At 57.8% G+C, this 20,092-nt stretch overlaps 1 protein-coding gene across 1 annotated transcript in view; it reads left to right on the forward strand.

The window, feature by feature from the left end:
* DRAXIN (dorsal inhibitory axon guidance protein) overlaps nucleotides 1-19,807 on the forward strand; it is a 28,055-nt gene extending 8,248 nt beyond the window's left edge. Inside the window, exons 4-10 of the mRNA XM_036236733.1 lie at nucleotides 2,833-2,835; nucleotides 11,277-11,736; nucleotides 13,912-14,102; nucleotides 15,171-15,282; nucleotides 15,582-15,671; nucleotides 17,209-17,298; nucleotides 19,121-19,807. Of these exons, the coding sequence (XP_036092626.1) occupies nucleotides 2,833-2,835; nucleotides 11,277-11,736; nucleotides 13,912-14,102; nucleotides 15,171-15,282; nucleotides 15,582-15,671; nucleotides 17,209-17,298; nucleotides 19,121-19,233 (1,059 nt within the window). The 3' untranslated portion in view covers nucleotides 19,234-19,807. The remainder of the gene's footprint in view (nucleotides 1-2,832; nucleotides 2,836-11,276; nucleotides 11,737-13,911; nucleotides 14,103-15,170; nucleotides 15,283-15,581; nucleotides 15,672-17,208; nucleotides 17,299-19,120) is intronic.
* The last annotated feature ends 285 nt before the right edge of the window (nucleotides 19,808-20,092 follow it).

The raw sequence follows: 20,092 nt of genomic DNA on the forward strand, positions 1-20,092 counted from the left end.
GCTCCTCCACGCTGCCCGCCTCCCGGCCTGGTGGCATGCAAGGAAATGCCCCGGTACTGATTTAGCACCATCTCTCTGGGGTCAGGCCGACAGGCTCTCGGAGCGACTTGGACAAAGGAATGCACTGCTCAGGGCCTCAGTGTCTCCTTCATAAAATGGGATACAAAGAGCAGCGACTTTCGGAGATGTGTTTGAACAGGGAAAAAAGCATGCAGGGCACCGGCACAGTCTGCACTCAAAGGCGGCGAGGAGGCCTACAGCCCCTGGGGGGGGCAGGGTTGGGGCTCCCGGGAAGGGGTGATGTAGAGAAACCCCCTCTCCCGGCACTACCCCCACCCCGGCCACACCCGCACGGGCATTTGCATTCTTTCAGGCATCCTTCTTTCTCTCCCTGTCCCTCTGCTTGTCCTAAAATCAGAGTTTACAAATTAGGGCGAAATGGGTCTTGGCTTTCAAAATGAGATCGATGTGGCTATGGACATTTGCCCACAGCTGGTCATTTATCGGGAGCCGTCCAGATGACTCATCCCCAGTTGCAAACCTCAGTCTTGCACTGATTTTTTTTTTTTTTTTTTTTTTTTTTTAGTGGCACTAGCTCACAAGTCATTTCCTCTCCTTCCAGGGGGTGGGGAGGATCATCTTGCCGGACCCTGGGCGGGCTGTGTAATCACCCAAACCCCCTGACCATCGTTTATGTCACAATAACAGGTGACACACCATCCCAGGAGTGATGTGGGCGAAGCGGCTTAACGAGGCCACTACAGAAAAGTGGAGCCTTCTCCCAGCCGGCGAGTTCCGGGTCCTCCTGGCTGAGTTTTTGTTTTCGGCCAGAGCTGGCACCTAGAGCCTTCCTCTTTAGACAGGCAAGAATGGGACCGGGGACACACACACACCCCATTCAGCCTCCTGCTCATGATCCTGCCTGGAGACAGACCCAACTCGAAACCCAGGGCCTTCCGCCCTCTCAGGCCACAGCTGTTCTCAGGAAAGCCAGCCGATCACCCCTGTGACCCCTAGGAATCCCGCTCAGAGCCTTCTTGCCCCTCATCAATGAAAATGATGGCACCTTCTCTGCCTCCCGCACCATTCCACCCCTCTCTCAAGTCCTAAGTCCTCCATGGCTCCCTGTTGTCACTGAATTAACTACTCTCCTGCCTCCCGCCACACCTCCATCCTCGTCTGGGGTTTCGGCCACGATGAAGGGCTAATCATCGCCAGGCCTTGACTCCCTCTGACCTTTTGTAGGGCTCTTGTCTCCACCTGAAGCGTCCCCCCTGCCCTGTGTTCAGTGGAAGGCTGCCCATGCTTGCAGGCCAAGGTCAGACGTCCTCTCCCGTGGGAAGCCCTCCTGTTCACCCGGCCTCCCTGTCTCCATGTCTGCACATCCTTGGGTGGGGCTGGGTCTTGTTGCCTTTGTGGTCCCAGTGCCTGACCACAGGTGTCCTGTGCATACTTGTTCTTTCAAATGGACTCTTTGGTTAAGGAGACAGGACTAAAGTAAAATTTGCAAGCCACAGGTTATCCCTGGGTGCCACTGGGTCCTGTTGGCCAGGCCAGGGGCAGAGTTAACCCTGGAGCAAAGGCCAGAATGGTCGGAGGGGAGCAAGCTACCTGGGGGCTCTGTGTCCCTCTGGAAGATGAGGATGATTTCTATGCCTGATTCAAGCAAAGGAAACAGACCGGACAGGGATGTGACGGCCGCAGTCTGGCAGAGTGGGTTTGAGTCCCAGCTGATCACTTAGCAGCTATGTGACCGGGAGTGAGTTCCTTCACTTGTCTCAATCAGGACTATGGTAGAGCTGGGATTCGTACCCTGGCTTCTGTGACTCCGCAGCCTGGGAAGAACAGAAGCTCCCCGCAGGTACCCAAGGAGGGCATCATACAAGCATCCCTATTCCCCCGTTTTAGGAGACCTGCTTCTCTTGCTGCTCCAGGCCCTCCGCTTGTCCTATCCAAGCCCTTCCTCTCGAGTGGGCCTCTGTGCCCAGTGGAGACCGGCCTCTGAGTGGGAGGCAAAATCATTGCCACTAGAGGCCCTGTTCATCGTCCAGCCAGGTCCCAGCCTAAGCAACACCACACACTGCAGCATCACGGCCTGTCATTGGTCGCCCTGTCATTGGTGTGAGGGTATAAGGGATGAGGCCCCCGCTTGAATCAAGAGCAGCGTTGAACGAATTGTAGAACCCACAAGTTTCTGGGGCCCTTTTTGCGCCTGGCTCCGAGTTCAGGCCCCCAGCATGTGTCATCCCTGACAGTCACAACATCTGCACTGGGACTGGTCACTGAGTGTAGCATGAGTTGCAGTCAGACGGCCATGGGTGCAAATTCCAGTTCTACCACTTACTCTACTGCGTAACCTTGGGCAAATCCCTGGAGTCTTTATCCTGATGTTGAGCCATTTTTGCTACTATTATCTGAAAAATATTGTTCACCTCAGAGGGCTAAATTAGATCATATGAAGCTCTAGGCCTAGCTTAGTAAATGCCCGATACATGATACTGAAACAAACATACTCATGTTTCAGATGTGGGGCTGAAGCCCAGAGAGGTTCATGGACTTGCTCAGGGTCACACAGCTATTAAGCGCTGGAGCCAGGATTCACATCCGGGCTCTTCTGACTCCAGGCGCCTCCCACTCCACGCTGGCCTCCGCCAGAGCTGACAGCAGGCATTTTGTCACCTGATGATGAAGTGATGGGTCTGAGCAAACAGCAAGCGATGTCACATTGTCTAGGCACCAAGATAAGAAGTTTGGGGAATGGGGGCGGGGGAGGCGAGAGGTTTGCCTAGGAGAAGAAGAGGAGGAGGAGAGCGAGGATCTGTAACGCAGCAGGAGGTGGGACTCGGGCTCAGGAGCCGGGGGTGGTTGGGGCCTCTGAGGAGCACCCCCACACCACCACCACCACCACCACCGACAACGACAACATCCCTACGCAGGTTCCGTGAGGCTTTGTGGGGGGTGGGAATTCCCGAGGCTGCTGTTGGCAACAAGGAAAGCAGATGGGGCCGCCCCTGCTGGGAAGCCAACCCTCATTCGCCAAGACAATGGTCCCGTCCAGGCTGGCCCGGGCCTGCCCTGCCCCGCCCCATGGAAGCCATCGATCACCCCACCGAGGACTGAGGACGTGGCCACCTGCGCCTGCCCCTCTGCCCACGCGGATACACAGATGCTTCCGGGAGCCTCCCGCCCCTGACTCCCACCCTTTCCCCTCCCCAAAATAACAACAGTTGCTGTTTCTTGCACCCTTACTGGGTACCACTAACTTCATATAGCTTTACCTCCCCTCATCCTCGCATCCACCAGCATTTTATGGGAGAGGACCTCGAGGGTCAGAGAGGTTAGATAACTTGCCCAAGGTCATACAGCTGGTCCCACTCTGCTCAGTGGGACTCTCCCATGGCTCAGCTCAATTGGTTTTGATTGACATCTGTGTGACATATGCCTACCTCAGTGCATCATTAGACCTGTGGCCTCTCTGCCAGGTCAGAGTAGGGACCCCTGGAGGGCAGGGACTGTGTCTCTGCCCAGAGAGTAGAAGCTCCCTCGGCAAAGAATATGTTTTCCCCATGATCTGGGAACTTCCAAGGTCTCTCCTATCAGAGCGTGTCTCTCCTTTAGACTGGAGGCTTCCTGGGGCAGGGCTTGACTTTCTTGCTTAGACCGTGAGTATCGTGAGGGCAGGAGCTGTGTTTTATCCATTTAGGAGTCCTCCAAGGCAAGACCTGGATCTCCCCTGTCACACTGGAAACTACCCGAGGCCAGGGCTGTTGTCCTCAATCAGCCTGGCAATGCGCGGGAGCAGGATCCTGTCCCCACTTCAGACTGGAGCAGGTTCCTGTGCATGGCATCCAGGTCCTGCACCTGGAGGGGCTCAGCAAGTGGTGACCACCTGGTGTCACTCTCCCCCGCAGTCTCCATTGCAAAGAAGTACCTGGTGCTCCGCAGGTCAGGAGGCAGCCTCTGTGCCAGGCCAGGTTGGCACAACGGCCTGTGGAGGGGTAGGTGTGGCTCTGGATGTTCTAAGGCCCAGGGGCTGCTGACAGACCCCTTCCTATTGGACAGGACACTTTGGCGAGCGCAGAATCTCGGGGAGGCAGGTAGACAGGTAGGGCCGAGCTCAAGACACTCAAGACCAGCTGCCAATGAGCACGTCCCAGGTCAGCTGCTTCGGGTCCCGCCCACCCACCAGTGAGCTCACCTTCTCTGGCTTCCACCCCACCTGCACCGCCTGGGTGCCGTCCTTACCTGGAACCACACACGAAGCTGGCAGAAGCACTGACTTAATAAATAGTGAAATCTCAGGACAGGTTAAGAATCCCAGTCTTTCACAGATAAGGAATTATGACTCGTGGAGAGGTGTGATGGTGCAAGGGATTATGGGAGAGGTCCCAGGGGCAAAACATGTCCCAATCTGCTTTGGGAAGAAGAGCCCAGCCCAGGAGTTTGGGATCCACCTGCCTATCTGCCACTCTCATCCCGTGTGCAAATATTTTGATGGCACACGCAGAATCGGAACCCATTTTTCAGCCCTGTGGGAGTCAGCTGTCTTCCTCTAAAAAAAAGACAGGAATCTACTCCCAGGGTGTCAGGAGCTCTAAGATTCCACGACTGGAAATCCAGTTTTGTGGGGTGGCCCTTCTATTCTAAAAGCAGATAAAGGGCCTGGGGACGGCCACCTTCATTCCCTAATTCCAGCCATTCCAGGAAGTGTCCAGTCGGGTGATGAGAAGGAGCCAGAGGAAAAGAGTTCGTCATGTCAGTTCCGAGTCAGAGCATCTGTAACGTCTTCACGGAAGCGTGGGGACACAGCATCAGAGGCGATTCCTGCCCTGACGACCTCCGTCCCGCGCACTGGAGTCTGGGCGTGCAGCCGCTGCCCCCAGGTCCCCGAGGCTGGCAGAGAGGAGGGCTGAGCGTGGAGAGTCCTTCTCATATTAAGGAGCTGCTTGTCTTGTCTGCTGGGTGCACTGTAGACGTGTCCACCGAAGAGTTTAAAGCTGGAGAGATTTAATCTTCTGACTGTGAAGGGGACAATATTTTGGCGAAAGCAGGGGCTGAGGCAGAAGAGCAACGTAGGAGGCTGTGTCACTACCCAAAACCCACAGGGACCTGGCACAGAGTTTTGTAGTGAAGAGGCGCCCATACGGAGGCCGGTCCTGCCTCAGGCTGCTGCTCCGAAGGACAGAATTCAGCCCTTAGCGCCCTCGGTCCCTCCGTGAGGTGACCAGCTGTGCCTGGCAGCCCAAGAAAGCCCAGGCCCATTTCCGAACCTGGGCCTCAGGAGGCTGCTGCAGCGTTAGGCTGAGTTCGGCATGTTTTTCCCCAGATGGATTCTCTGAAAGGAGCAAGATCTCCTTGAAAATGTCTCCTGGACTCTCTGGAGTCGGAGGTCCCTTCCTGCCCACGTTTAGCAGAGGGGGACTGCCTGCAAGTGTCTTCTGAGCCAAAGAGGGTTAGGGTGTGTCCATGGGAAGGGTCGTTTCAAGATCAGAGCTGCGGCCAGAGAAGTGGCAGGAATTAGGACGCCTCCCTGCCCAGCCCCGCACCCCCTCCCCAGCGCCCTGCATCCCTTTCTGAAGATCCTTTGAAAGAAAGAAGAGCTCCCGCCTCCCCCAGAAGACCCCGTGCTGGTCTCATGGTGCTGATTTCAGCAGCCCGGCAGCTTAGGGTCCCACCTGTGCCTGAGCGTCAGGCACAGTTAGAAAGATGGATGGAGAGCAAGGCATAGAGCTTTCAAAATCAGGGGATGGCGGGGTGCGGGGCACTGGCCCCGGAGGCAGGGGTTACCATGCGTTGTGTTTTATCTTTGAACATTCATGAATGCGTCCTCTGAATTCGTGCTGCCTCGATACATATGCGAGCCCCTGGGGACTCACTCCAGGTCCTGCAGGATAGTATCTGTCATTCCTCCCCACAGGGTGCTGTCATTTGGAGACACAGATAGAGGAGTCTTGTCCCTGTGCACCAGGATTTCCCAGCCTCCCCTGGCAGACAGGGCCCTTGAGCCATCTACCCCGATGATCCGGTGGTCCTCTCCCCCTGCTCTCCTCCCCCATTTTTTGTTCTTTTTGAGCAGTGCACATCATTTCCCATGAGATCTTACCCATAATTCCATACACAAAGCCGAGAAAGGCAGTGTAGCCTCAATGCCAGCACCAATAATTTCTCCCCCGAATCAAAATTTTCTCCAAGTCCCACTTACGATCAGACTCTTCCGCTTCTCCTACCCCGAGGTGCTGTGTGATGACGGTTAAGCCCCCAATTCGCAATATTGCCTTATTTTAAAGTGAATCGGTGAAGGAAAAAACTGTCCTCAATGATCTGAAAGCATGCGATGGATGTCGGTTGCACTTGTCGACATGAGACTGAACCTCTAACTGGCTTTGGTCATTCGTGTCCAGAATACCCCGGAGCATGTAAACAAGTAGTTGCAGGTGGCAGCAGTTCTTGTAAACTGCTTGCCTTGTGTCCCTGGAACACTCTTCAGTGACCCGGGAGAAGCCTAAGTTAGGATGGGGCTGTGCCCACAGCAAAATTGGGTAGAGAACGAGGAGAGTGTCCTGCTTTTACTACAGTTTTGAAAACAGTTCAAAATATATTTTTTAGAAGCATGTTTAGAATCAAATGCTTAGACACACCTGAAACATCTGTCCCAAATGCTGTGGCTCCAATCTGTCCCTTTCACACATGAGGGGGAGGCCCAGGGTCAGGGAGGGCGATCGATGGGCCAAGTTCTCCCAGTGGGTGGTTGTCTGGCTCACAGGCTGGACTGAGCACCTTAATCAGCGTCACTGACGTCCCTGGCACAGGATTCCCCCCGGACCCCTCCCAGCCAGCCGTACTGCCACCCCACTAGCCACTTCCCGTGTCCCCCTACCCGACCCACCGTGCACCCCGTGAGCTGGTAGGCAAGGCAGGGAGCAGGACCTACAGCTGTCCCGGATCGCCTGGTGGCAGCCCAGCTCCACAGCTGTCTGCCAGGCCAGTGGAACAGGAGTTCCCCTAGTCTCCTGGCCCCCCCAGGAATGCAAGTCTCAGGAATCCAAGCAGGCTCCAGGCTGGATTAATTGCCTTCATTTGCATGTGATGCTGCTTCCTGGCAGCCTTCTGGACGGAGACAGCTCTGCAGCTCAACCCTGTACAGTGTGGGGACAGCATAAGGCCATGAGATAAGCCCCTTTCCCCCTCCTGTGTCAGGTTCCCCTTCCCAGCTGCCAGCGCCTCGGGCCCCGCTGCTGGGTCCTGCCTGTACTCACAGCAGTGACAGGAGATTACGTGGGGGAGGCAGGTGATCCCTGGTGCAGCTCAGTGCGCGGGTGGTGGAGAGCTAGGGCTGTCTGTCCCCTGTGCGCTGGTGCAGAGACCCAGGCACAGAGGTGGGGCTTTGCCACCCCCCAGTTTTGTCACCTTGGACTTGTGGTTCACCTTCCCAGGGCCTCAGTTTCCTCATTTTATAAATGTGGAACATGACCTGTGCTGCAGGGCAGTTGACGAGGCTGGAGAAGAGGTGAATGGAATGAGCAATGAAGGAGTGAGAGCCCCAGCTTCGGGGGCTGCTTAGGGAGTGGCGCCTCCTCCTATAAAAATGCTTTTGTTTTGCTTTGCTTCTAATGAGTCGCTGTCGGACTTCGGTTGTGAGAGCGCCCTCTCTGGTTTGTGGGTGGTCTCGATGTCCCTCAACAACTCTTGTGGGGACAATCCAAGCCTTCGATTTTCCCCTATCTACAGGGTGGGGGGATCAGGTTTTGTGAGTAAGCTACAGGCAGAGCCATCCACGACTGCCTGCGGGAGCTGGGGGTGTTGGGGCGCCTGCTGCCCCTTTTCGCCCGGACGCCTGGCGCTCTGTAACGCAGCCTCCAACTGGCTTTCAGGGCCACAGAAATGGGTTGCCATCCCTCGTCACTGTGGATGCTTGGCACAGCTTCTGTAGCAGCCCGCATTTCCTGAATGGCTCTTTGCCAGGCTGGCATCTTGACTGCTGGGCTGTGCCAGGGTCTGTGTGCAAGCCTTATGGGCTTGGAGGGGGAGCTTCGGGCAGTCGTCAGGGCAAAGCGGTGCCAGGCCCCCCAGGGCTCACTCCAGTGCGCTGTCATCCTCCCCTCCCCCACCCCACACGCCCTGAGAATATATTTATGAACTTCTGCTCAGGTGTCAGTCCAATTCTGCTCCATCCGTTTCCATCCCAGTCCGTAGTTACCAGTGCCTGTTATTTGCAGGGTCCTGTCGATCTGATAGGAGCAGAAGGAACTGTGGGAAAGAGGATAGAGCCCCCTACGGTCTTCCTGTCTAGTCAGGGGCTTTAAGAAAGGCTGATTGCCCAGCACGAAATGGCACGTGAGGTCGTCAAGAGCTGGGCAGAGCTGTGTGGGAGCGTGGAGAGGGGAGCGCATCTCACCGGGGGACTGAACAAGGCTTCCTGGAGGAGGGGACATTTGGTGTGGGGCCCGAGGACGGGAAGGATTTGGACAGAGAGACATGGGAGTGGAGAGCAGAGGTTTTCCCGGCAGAGGGAACAGGCTAACGGAGAATTGAAACAGGAGTGATGGAGCGTGTCTGGGCCCAGGGAATGGTCTGTGCTGGCCGTGAAGTGGGAAGTCGAAGTCAGGGCTGCATCGTTAGGCTGGGGCCACGCTATGCAAGTGCTTAAGTGCCCAAGTGAGGAGTCCGTGGTTCAAAGGAAAGGCAAAGCCACGGACAGCTCTGAGCAGGAGACGGTCATGATCAGAGTGACCTGGCAGCGGTACGGGCCGGGTCTGGCGGCCGGATGGTGCTGAGAGGGTCTGGGGAGAGCGATGGCCCCCCACAGGTGCACCAGCACGGCACCCCGAAATCCACCCTCCCCTGCCCCACACGGGCTGTATGCATGATTCATAGGGTGCAAAGGGTGGGAAGGAACAAAGATGGCCCTGAAATTGGGGTCCTGGGTACAATGAATGGATCCACAGCCATTGGCAGCATCTTGGCAACAGGACTTCAGCAGGAGAGAGATGGCAAGTTCGGGAAGGGTCGTGATGCAAAGCGGTATCGTGCTCTGCTGCATTTCCTGGCTCTGCAGGGGAGAAGCTGTCCTCTCAGACCAGTGCCCAGGTCGGTCGCCGAGCTCAGAGGCCGGCTCGCGCGTGTCCGCAGGGACAGCGAGCCGCCCGTGCACGCCGTGGGCCGGCCCAGCCCTCTGGTCTCTCACCTGCACTATTTAGGTGTCCTGCCTTGCTCCTCCCCACCCTAAGACTGGGAATGCATTCACTGGTTGATGCCTCATGGGGTCCCGGTTGATGGGGGTGCCCTGTGGCCTTCTCCCAGGCTGTCACTTCCCCTGCGAGACTGAAGGGCAGGCTGGGTCCGGGGCACCATCGACATAGGTCAAAGCATTTCTCCATCACAGGAAGTGGAGGGTGAAGTCTGGTAAATGCCAGTCCGCAGACGAGCCAGCATCTGCCTCAGGCCTGGAGACAGAGATTGCGGGGCCCCTGGGAGGGGTGCAATGCTTTCCTGACGGCGCTTTAAAACACAGCCTCTCCTCCCCCGGCGGCATGAGCCTCAGCCTCCAGAGTCCTCATTATGGAAAGGCCGGAGGTGACGCTGCAGGGGCAAAGCCTCCCGCCGCCCGTGAGGGGAACTTGAACGCAGGCCGGGGCTGCAGAGCTGACATCTTGGGGATGGAAGGATGTGCGATAAGACGGGGGGCTGTCCCAGCAAGCGCACCCCAGGGTCCCACACCGAGGCTCACTGAGGCTGCCCCAGGATATGCAGGCGGCTCCCGGGACACGGGACCACACGGGAAGCCGTGGGACAGACAGCCTCTTTCTCCCCGCCCAGAGCAGAATGGAGGGCGGTGGAGGCCAGGGCGCCGCTCCCAGGGGACCAGGAAGCGTCAGGCCGGATGATGAGAGAGCGGGGTAGCGGGCAGCCGGGGACCGGGCGCGGCGGGCAGAAGCTGTTTCCCTCCCTTTGCACCCCCCCCACAGCCCTCTCCAAGTGGATCAGCCTTGCCCAGCTCTGAGCCCACCCCCACTCCCCCCCGCCCCACGTCCCTGCCCACGTGAAGGGCCCCTCAGTCAGGGCTGGCTAAAGGTGCACCTGGGGCGGCATGGCCAGTGTGGGAGCTGCAGGCACTGAGGGGGCTGGAGGGAGACGTGCAGGGGCCAGCACGAGCCCACCACCCTGTCCGCAGCCCTGGGCAAGTCCGTGGCCATAGATCACAGGCAAGTGGTGGTGTGAGCACCTTCGTGAGCCCGATGGAGTACTCGGGAGGCCCTGGGAGTCCGTAGAAATTCACTCAGCCCGGCTAACCTGGTGCCGAACTTACTTACTTGTCTGGATGCCATGAGACAGGTGGGGGCGGGAGGGGCCGCAGGGGGTGGTCTCTCGAGCCTGGCAGATGCCCCCACCCTCCCCCAGCCCTGTATAGACCTCATGAGCCTTAGCCCCGAGGTCCTCGGGGAGAGCAGTGGTCCCCTGGGGAGGCCCTCCTTCCAGTGGGGAATGGGGGGCTGTCAGCTCACCCCACCCTGCAGGGTCAGTCGAGCCTCCGGAGTCCTTCCGCCCAGCAGGGACAGTGCTTTGTCAAAACTTGCTCAGACCTCAGAGGAAAGGAAAGGAGTGAGGACAGAATCGAGCTGTCTCGGGACAGCCGCGTGGGTCCGGAGCACGTAAGTGCCGCTTCATGGCTGTGACTTACCCTCTCTGAGCCTTAACTTCTCCTTCAGAAAATGGTAGGAGCCACTCCTACTCACTAAGTGATATGAATTCGCGGAAAGCGCTGAACACGGCTCCTGCCTATGGCACGTGCTCAAATGCTATGATTCCGTTTGTTGGAATTGAGGCTCTGGGTCAAGTTTGGGGACTAGAGGCCTATTTCGGAGCTCGGAGGGACTCAGCTCTTTCTAGGGGACTCGGCAAAGGGCAGAGGTTTATGCAGACAGAGGGATTCTGGACTAATCTGAAACCTGGATGCTGCTTGCAGTATTTCAACCGGGAGCTCGCAGCCTCAGCCGCGTGTGTCTTTCCCGGGAGTCTGTCGTGGGGAGCTGCTCTCTGCACTGAGGGGTGTCTAGCAGCATCCCTGGCCTCCACCAGGCTGAGCCAGTAGCACTGCCCAGTTTTGACAACCACAAGTGTCTCCAGACATTGTCACATGTCCCCTGGAGGGCAAAGCCCCCCTCCATCCCTGTCGTGAAACACTGGGCTGTGATCACGTGAGTGGAGGGGCTTGGGAGCGGGGGAGCGGAGGGAAGCTGCCAAGCTAGCGCCTCACGGGCTGCTTTTCTTGCAGGGAGGAGCCCCCGGCCCGCACCGCCCCCCACGCCGCCCCCATGCTGTTCCTTGCTCTCCTGCTGCTGCTGGAGCTGAGCCTGGCAGGCTCCCTGGGACCCAGAACCTCTGCTTGGAACCTTCCCGAGAATCACATCAGCCTCCCAGGCCCGGCACTGCGGGCGCCTCAGGCCGGCCACCACCGCCGGCGGGGCCTGGGCCAGAAGGAGCAGGGTCCTGGCATGCCTGGCTGGGCCCAGGATGGCGCTGCGGCCACCTCCACAAGGCAGGCCTCCAGGCTGCCAGGGGCTGGGGCACCGCTGCCTGGGAAGAGTCCCGCGGGCCTGCTGCTGCAGGACAAGAGCCTGTTCCTGGGGCTGGCACTGCCCTCCCCTGGGAAGGAGCACCGGTCTCCAGGGTCAGAGAGGGCGAAGAAACATGGCAGGGCGCACAAGAGGCGCAGGGAGCGGTCGAAACTGCACAGAGGTGGCTGGAGGCCTGGGAGGGGCCGGGGCCCTGTGGTGTGAGTTCCCAGAAGGAAGGGGCAGGCAGTGGACACCCAGGGGAGAGGAAGCGTGTCACCGAACTCAGAGGGTGGGAGGAGAGGAGGCCGGGGGAGGCCTGGGAGCGGAGCGTGGGGGGAGGAGAGGGGTGTGTGGCGATAGCAGCTCAGTCTGATCAGCGGATGAGCCTCCCAGGTCCGGACGCTCTGCTTTGCATCCGAGCTGCAGCCATCCGCTGTGACTCCTGAGCAGTGCCGGGCCAGGCGCGGGCTCGCCAAGCGCAGCAGCCGCAGGCGTGGAGCCGGGGCCGGGAGCTGAGGCTCTGAAGCCGGATCTGCCCCGGTTCAGACCCCACTTCCACCACCTGCTAGCTACGTGGCCCTGGGCGAGTCGCCTTCCCGTGCCTCAGTGTCTCCCTCTGCAAAGTGAGGGTAGATTCGGAGACAAGTTGACACGAGCGAGCTTAGAATGGTGCCTGGCAGTGGCAGGGAGGATGAGGAGCTGTCACTAGTTGATTCTCAGCTTTCTCTTGATGCTAAACCTGGACACGGAAGTTCCAGGAGAGGTGTCACATCCCCGCCCCCCCGCCCCCCGCCTCTGCCCTGCTCGGTTCCTGGGGTGCTCTCTAACCGCCACAGGCCTCCTCGCCTTCTGTTACGTTTCCTCCACATTCCAGAATCGCCATGAGCATCTCGCCTCCCAGTGGACTCAGCCTCCTCCTCTCTCTGCCCAGTCTCTGAACAAACTTGTCCCAGCAGCTGCCCCCAGCCAGCTCCTCCCCAGACTCACCTGGCCTCCAGCCCACATGAGCAGAGGCAACCTTGGCAGCTTCCAAATCTCTTCATGTGACAAGGCTGCCTCTAGGGGCAGGTCTAGTGCTAAAACCATGGATGGGACAGGGGTTCCTGCAGGACAGTGGTGGAGCCTCAGCCCCCTCTCCCCGGCAAGCTAGGGCTTGCCTCCCTGCCAGGCCTGCCGGGACCCTCCAAGTGGCAGAACACAGCCGGCAGGTGGGGCAAGGGGGTCGACTTAGACTCTCAGCCTCCCATTGGTGGAGGTCGTAGGTCAGGTTGGGGAGGGGATGCCGACATCCTTGAGGACTAGCCAGAGGGCACGCATGGGGCAAAGACTCAGCCCAGCTCCGGCCCCCAGCCCCGGTGGACCAACGGGTCCCTCTCAAGAGAGTGGGTAAGGGGAGGAGGGGACATCCGAGTTCTGGACACCAGGCCCAGCCCTGCTGACTGGCTGTGAAGCCTAGAAAATGAATGGAGTGGATTCTATTCTGGAGGGTGAGGTGACCCCAACTGACCCAGCCAACCTGAAAGTCAGAGCCGGCCTGAGAAAAAGAGGCAAAGAGAGCCTGGGCTTCACTCCAGGCCGCTTTGTTCCCGACCGCCCCAACCCTGCCTCGTCACACTCACCCTGCCTCACGCCCATGTGTCTTGGAAGGCGGCATCAGTGATTAACTTTGCGCTCAGGTGGACCTGGGTTGGAATTCGGACTTCAGTGTTCTCTAGCTGTGTACCCTCGGGCAAGTCGCCTAACCTCTCTGTGCTTCGGTTGCCTCTCTTGTGGATGAGGCTACAAGTACCACCTCCCCGAGCTCCCGCAAAGCTGAAGTGAAATAATGCTGGTGAAGCACTCAGTGCAGGCCTTCGACAGGGTCCTCAGACACAGCGGAGCTCGATAAACAGGGCCATGATTCTCGCCACGTAGAAGCACTCGTGCATCACGAGCTTCGGGTCTCCCCCTGCAACGCCTCTCAGCCTCATCACGCTGCCCTGCTACTCAAACCCTACCTCCTCCGGGAAGCCTTCCATAGTTAATCTTATTTGTTCGCATTTGCTGCACTTACACCCCCGGCTGCACCCAGCTAATCCAAACTTGGACTTGCTGGAATGTTTCTTTAGAGGAAGAATTCTTGGGCGGTCTCCCCAGCAACACCGCAAGTTCATCCAAGACAGTCCTCCCACTCAGACCCCATTTCCACCTCCCCGACAGGGTGGGCAACAGGGTGTTTGCTGAGCCACCGGCTCATCACATGGTCCCTACCACCCCCTCTTCACCCCCTCGTTTGCAGGAGGAAGTAAGGGTTCTGCTTTGGGCCCATATGAGGTGACAAACAGATAAAGCCTGTGTTTCCTGCTCCGTGTCGCAGGCCGAGCCTTGGTCCGAGGTCCCAGCTCCCTGATGAAGAAAGTGGAGCTCACTGAAGACCAGGCTCTGGACACCACAATGGAGGAGTCCTCCACGAGCCTGGCCCCCACCATTCTCTACCTAACCACCTTCGAGGCAGCACCTGCCACGGAAGAGTCCCTGATCCTGCCTGTCACATCCCTGTGGCCCCAGGTAAGAAGCCTCAGAACGGCCTTGGAGCTGGAAGAGTCCCTGAGACCACATCGTGAGGCACAGGGGTGGGAGGGAATTGGGGTTGACCGGAAACCAGGTCCCCTGATGCCCGTCAGCCCAGCTACAGCCTGGTGGGCCCTCCATCCCGGAAGGACTGCCACCATCCAGGAGAAGGAGGTCCTGGGGGCTCACTCTAGGGACAGCCGAGGAGGCCGGTGCCAGCTCAGCACACTGGTATCTGCGCTGAGAAGAGCAAAGCCCTTGGGGGAGAATTTTATACATACCGAAAAGCACAGAGAATAATAATGATGTAAAAATCCACGTCCCCACGGCCAGTAATTAACAAGCATGAGTTAACACTTAACGTCTGCTTCAGACCTTTAAAATAGATGGAGCGAGCAGGCAAGTAGGTGAAGCTTTGAAATCGTTTCAACAATAATATCATTTAAAATGATGAATAAATATATATATAGAAGGAAAAAATTTTTTAGCAGTACATCTTTCTTATTCTCTTACGGGTCTTGCACCCTCTGAGGGTCTGATAAAAGCTATTGACCATCCCCAAGGAACGCGTGTTTATCCAGCCGTCGCAGGCCCCTAAAGGCCATCTGTTGAGCGCCCAGCCCCAGAAGTTGCCTTCGTTGCCCACTGTGGGCAGATCGAGCCCCAGGACGACTGGCCGGGGCCGTGCATGGAACCGAGCCACGGCCATGGCCTCAGTGGTGCCTCAGAGAGCTTCAGAGAGCCGACAACTGGTGCAGGGGGGAGAAGGGGAATGGAAGCAACCGGCTTCATCTAACTCCCTCCCTCCGGCTGGGTGTAGACGCCCCGAGCAGGCACGATGGCCTAGGGACCACTCCTCTGCCTGCATCGCTTGCCTGCAGGCACCATCCTGCTGAGCTGGTGGCTGCACAGTGAGAACATTCCCCAAGTGGCTGCTGGAGCAGGACCCTCAGGTGGCCACCTCAGTGTCCTGGGGCTGGGATTCTAGCGGAGGGCGAACTGGCCTCTGGGGAGCCCCTCCTTCGCCTCTGACCCTGGAGCCCCACATTCCTGCACCTCCTGCAGGCTCGGCCCAGGCCCGACGGAGACGTGATGCCCACGCTGGACATGGCCTTGTTTGACTGGACCGATTATGAGGACTTAAAACCTGAGGTCTGGCCCTCTGCAAAAAAGAAAGGTACGTCCACCCCGCTTGCCCCAGCCCGACCTACGTGGGGTGGGGCAGGCCATGGTGTCCGCCCTGGAATGGGCACCCCGGCTGGACGTCTTCTGTGTATCAACTTATTTTACCCTAAAAAAAAAAAAGTTAGGTCTGCACCTCTGCTGATCCCATTTTAGAGAAGAGGTAACTCGAGGCAGAGCGTCCGAGCCACACTGCGGGAGTGGCGGGGTGAGGACTCCGACACCCCTGTCCATGTGCTTGACCTTTCTACTCTGTGGGCCTTGGGTGCTGATCACAGATCTTCTTGTCCCCAGAGAAAAGCCGGGGTAAACTCTCCAGCGATGCTAACGAAACCTCACCAGCAGAAGGGGAGCCGTGCGACCATCACCAAGACTGCCTGCCAGGTACCGAACCGGCATCGTCATCAAGGCCCGGTGCTGGGGGACCTGGGGGGGAGGGGGGAGGTGGACCTTCCCAGGCATGTAAGGCCTGCCTGCGGGTCCGTGACCCTTAGGGATAGATCGGTGATGGCAAGCGCAGCTACCGGTTCACTGAGAGCTGCTGCTGAATTTTATTTGATCCTCACGGCGACCCAGAGAAAGAGACTGTCATCTCCGATTGTTGGGAAAGAAAATCGAGCCTTAGAAAAGCTGTCTCAGCCACACTCACATAGCTAGGAAGTATCTCAAGCCTTAGTCGGCCTGGTTCTTAACCATGTTCCCAAACCGCCTTAAGTCAGGGTCACCCCTCTCTCGACTTCCTTCTAAAATCCGGTCAGGCTCGATTCTGTCCTTGGCCCATCACGACACCGTGGGGCTTTTTGGTGCAGCTTTCAACGACATCCTCACCAGTTCAGCAGCCGCGCTCATCAGGATAGTCTAAAAACAAGGGGCCTGATGTTTTGACTAACCCGCTGGCCCTGGTTGGGTCAGTCCGAACCTCCAGGAAGCAGATAGGAAGTGAAGTTGGACGAGCCGGAGGTTGGGGGCGGGGCTAGGCCTGTGAATGATAAGCGGGGAGGAAGCGGGAAGGGGCGGGGAAAGCCGTGGTGCAGTCCCAGCCAGCCCAGCGGGGGGCGCTCCAGAGCCAAGGCTGCCTGCTGGAGGCTGCCCAGCTGGGCAGGAATGTCCAGGCCCCCGTCCCCCACCAAGCCAGTCACTGGCTGGGACTGCTCTGGGACAGTGTGATGTGAGCTCGGTGCGACCTTGTGAAGGTGCCAAGAGCCACCTGCTCTGCTCACCGCTGGACAGTAAACACCTTCCAGAAGGAGATATGAGCGGTCCACTCTCAAGGTGCCACCCTTGTTCATTTGGCGGCCAGAATATCCTACGAAACAGCAACCGAACTAGCACTTGGCATTGTATAAAGCCGGCCGCCAGCTCCCTGACGGGCTGTTTTCTTTCTGAACCACTGTTTTCACCCTGAGCAAAAAGAAAAGGCTGGAGTTTGGGCCAGCTGGACAGTCACTCTGAGAGCTGGTTTCCTGGTGAGCGAGGCCGTGCCTTAGACCAGTCTTGGGCGATCTCACCGTTTGAGGGGGGTGGGCGGGGAGCTTCAGTTTCCCCATCTGTCAAAAGAGGATGTTGGTGTCGAAGATCCCTCAGGCCCCTCCGGCTCCAAGCCGACTCCACACCTGGCAGCCCCCAGCTGTTCCACCCGCTCTTCCCTGGGGGGTGATCCCACACCACTCTCACGCCTCCCATAATCAGTCAGTAACCCATCTGGGGCGGCTGGGGTCTCTGCCACCGGCCCTCAGGGGCCTGGGCCATGACATCCATCGGTGGTTCCGGCTGGGAGCCGCGCACACCAGATGGCCCACCCCGCGAGGGCACGGCCCTGCCACAGAGATGATGGATCTTCTGTCATTTGGGACTATGCCGAGTGCGGCGGGGAGGGTCCACGCAGCTCGGCTGACCACGTGTGTGTGTGCTGTGTCGGCAGGGACGTGCTGCGACCTGCGGGAGCATCTCTGCACGCCCCACAACCGGGGCCTCAACAACAAATGCTTCGACGACTGCATGTGTGTGGAAGGTGAGGGCTCCCAGGGGTCTCCCATGCCCCCTAGACCACACAACTTCCTTTCCTCCTTGAAGCTGGTTCTGTGCCGAGTGGGGGATGTGGTTTCCTGCAGAGGGTGGGCCGAGGGGTCTGCGGGAAAGGAGGCGGTGGGAGAATCCCTTGGGAGCTGAAGCCCTGAGCGAGAACAGCTTCGTTCAGTGCCTTCCCAATCTGTGAACGCATTTAGTCCTGATTCCTGGCATCGTCTCACAATTTGCTTTTTTTCACCTCTTGAAATACAAGCTGGCATGATTTCCCAAGATCAAGAGGCAGGAGAAGGGAGGAGAGAGGAGCCTATCACTTTAAATAAGATGAAACCTGAGAAGGCTGGTGCTTTCGGGCTGTCCCAGGGGAGGCATTGCAAGTGTGATAACAGGGCTGGGGGGTGGACTTCCCAGCATGCCCTGGGGAAGGATGCACTTGGCTGGCTACCTCGAACTCCTCTGCGCTTCCACCTCGAGTGGCAGGTGCCCTCCAGCTCGGGTGTGCCCAGGTGTGCCCAGGTGTGCCAGGCTTAGCACTCAGCGCTTTGCTCACATTGTCTCCTTGATCCTCACAACCATCCCGAGAAGGGCGCCATTATGATTCCCGTTTTATGTGTCAGCAAGCCGAGGCACAGAGAGGTTAAGTGACCTGCTCAAACGCAGACAGCTAGAAAAGAGAGGAATTTTTCTTTGAAAAATTACGAACACATACTAAGTAGTGAGAATAGCAGTCAGAATAATTTCCCGGCTTCAGTAATTACCGACTCACTGCCTGTCTGTGCCTTCTCTCCCCTGCCTACTTTCCCATTCCGATGTGATTTTGAAGCAACTCCTGAGAGTTTAAAGAAATTTCATGTGTGAATGGTTCAGTATCTCTCTCTAAAAGATAAGAACTCCTCTAAAAACAAAATACCCAAAATGAACAGTAACTTCTCAATGTCATTTAATATCCAGTTAGGGTTCTCATCTCCTGAGCGGACAATAAGTAGATAAATAGATGTCTTTAGAAAGTAATGAGGAGAATAAAGAAAATAATTCTGAGGTCTGATGAGGCCAGGAGTTGTTTCAGAAAAGATGGACAGAAGTAGACATTGGAACCAGCTCCCTGAAGATGGGGGCTTGGGAAAGGAGAGCCCCAGGCAAGAGGCAGAACAGAAGCAAAGACCTCAGGCAGGAAGAAGGCTGGCGTGTTGAGTGGGCCTGGCACGCAGTGGCCTCAGGGAAGTTGGCACAGGGGAGGTGGGAGTAGCTGGTCAGGAAAATCACTCAGGACCTTGTCGGCCTTATTTGATTCGTAAATGGAAGTTGCAAGCAGATTTTAAGCTGGGGAGTGACGTCCTCTCTGACACATGAGTTTAAAAGCTCACTCTGGCTACAGGGCCATTGGGGGCCTGAATGGAGATGGGGAGGATGAGCCGAAAGGTGAGCGAGGGTGGAGGCAGGTAGTGGTGGGGCTGGGCGATGCTGGGAAGCTGCCTTCTGGTACCTGTGTGCAAGGCGGGGCCCCATTTCACGGAGGAGATGGAGGTGCAGAGAGGGCAGGAGGCACTCCCTGTCCCGGGAGCTTGGAACAGGGTTGGGACCAAAGCTCAGTCCTTGACCTCTAGGTCATAGCCCTAAACATCCCCATCTGTTCATCCTTCCCCCTCATGGAGGCTGCTGTGTGGAGGTTGGGTTGGTTGTAGGGGAGAATAAAGAAGCGGGTGATGGGGACAGGGTGAGGGGTCCCAGAAGGTGCAGGTTGTTGGGGGGAAGATGGGGAGGGGGACCGGCCAGTCGCACCCCTGACGCCCTTGCTTCCTTTCGCTCAGGGCTGCGCTGCTATGCGAAATTCCACCGGAACCGCAGGGTCACACGGAGGAAGGGGCGCTGCGTGGAGCCCGAGACAGCCAACGGCGACCAGGGATCTTTCATCAACGTCTAGCGCCCCACAGGAGGCGCCTCCCGGCTGGCCTGGGGCCTGAGTGCGGCAGGTTTGGAGGAGCCGGCAATTTGTTTATAACTAGCGGTGGGAGAGCGAATGGGGGACCGGAAGACTGAGGCTGAGGCTCCGAGGCAGGACACGCAGCCCGGGCGGGGAACGCTAGGGAACCGCCTGCGCTGGGGCCAAGCGGCAGCTCACCTGCACCCAGCAACCCGCCCCTCGGGATTCATGCGGCCTGCGCGTCCGGATGCCCGGGTGCTCCGCGATGGCAATGTCGAGAGTGCCCTCTACTGTCCGACTGCAGCACTGCAGCAGCTTCGAGTTTCTAAATGAAGGTTTTTGAGGAAAAGAAGCAGAAACTCCCTGAGACATAGGGAACCCAAGGGCGGGAGCTGAATACGGAACACCTCTATGTACCAGGCACTGTGCCAAACGCGTGGCATACCTCATTCCACTTAGCTGTCACATGACCTCCTCAAGTAAGCACTGTCTCCATCTTACAGGAGAGAAAATACGGCACAGTGGAGTCATATGATTTGTCTAGGGTCCCAGATCAATGCGCCTCAAACCTTAACCTGTGTACGAATCTCCAGGGGTCTGGTGAAAACGCAGATTCCAATTCAGTCGATTCTGCCGTTCCAACAGGCTCCCTGAGCCTGCTTATGCTGCGGGTCCCTGGACCCCACTGAGAGCACCCTAGCTTGCTCCTCCACTGCCAAGGACTTACTCCAGGCTCTCTAAGGCTTTCAGTGACAGTGACATGTTCCCTGGTATTCCTTTCGCTGGGGAGAGGCTGCAATGGCTGACTGCTCTCTTCCTCCCCTGGAAAAAGGTATCATCTTTAAAACAAAACAAAACC

The sequence above is a fragment of the Rousettus aegyptiacus genome, unplaced genomic scaffold (genome assembly GCF_014176215.1).
Source record: "Rousettus aegyptiacus isolate mRouAeg1 unplaced genomic scaffold, mRouAeg1.p scaffold_m13_p_1, whole genome shotgun sequence".
In the NCBI taxonomy this organism is placed as follows: domain Eukaryota; kingdom Metazoa; phylum Chordata; class Mammalia; order Chiroptera; family Pteropodidae; genus Rousettus; species Rousettus aegyptiacus.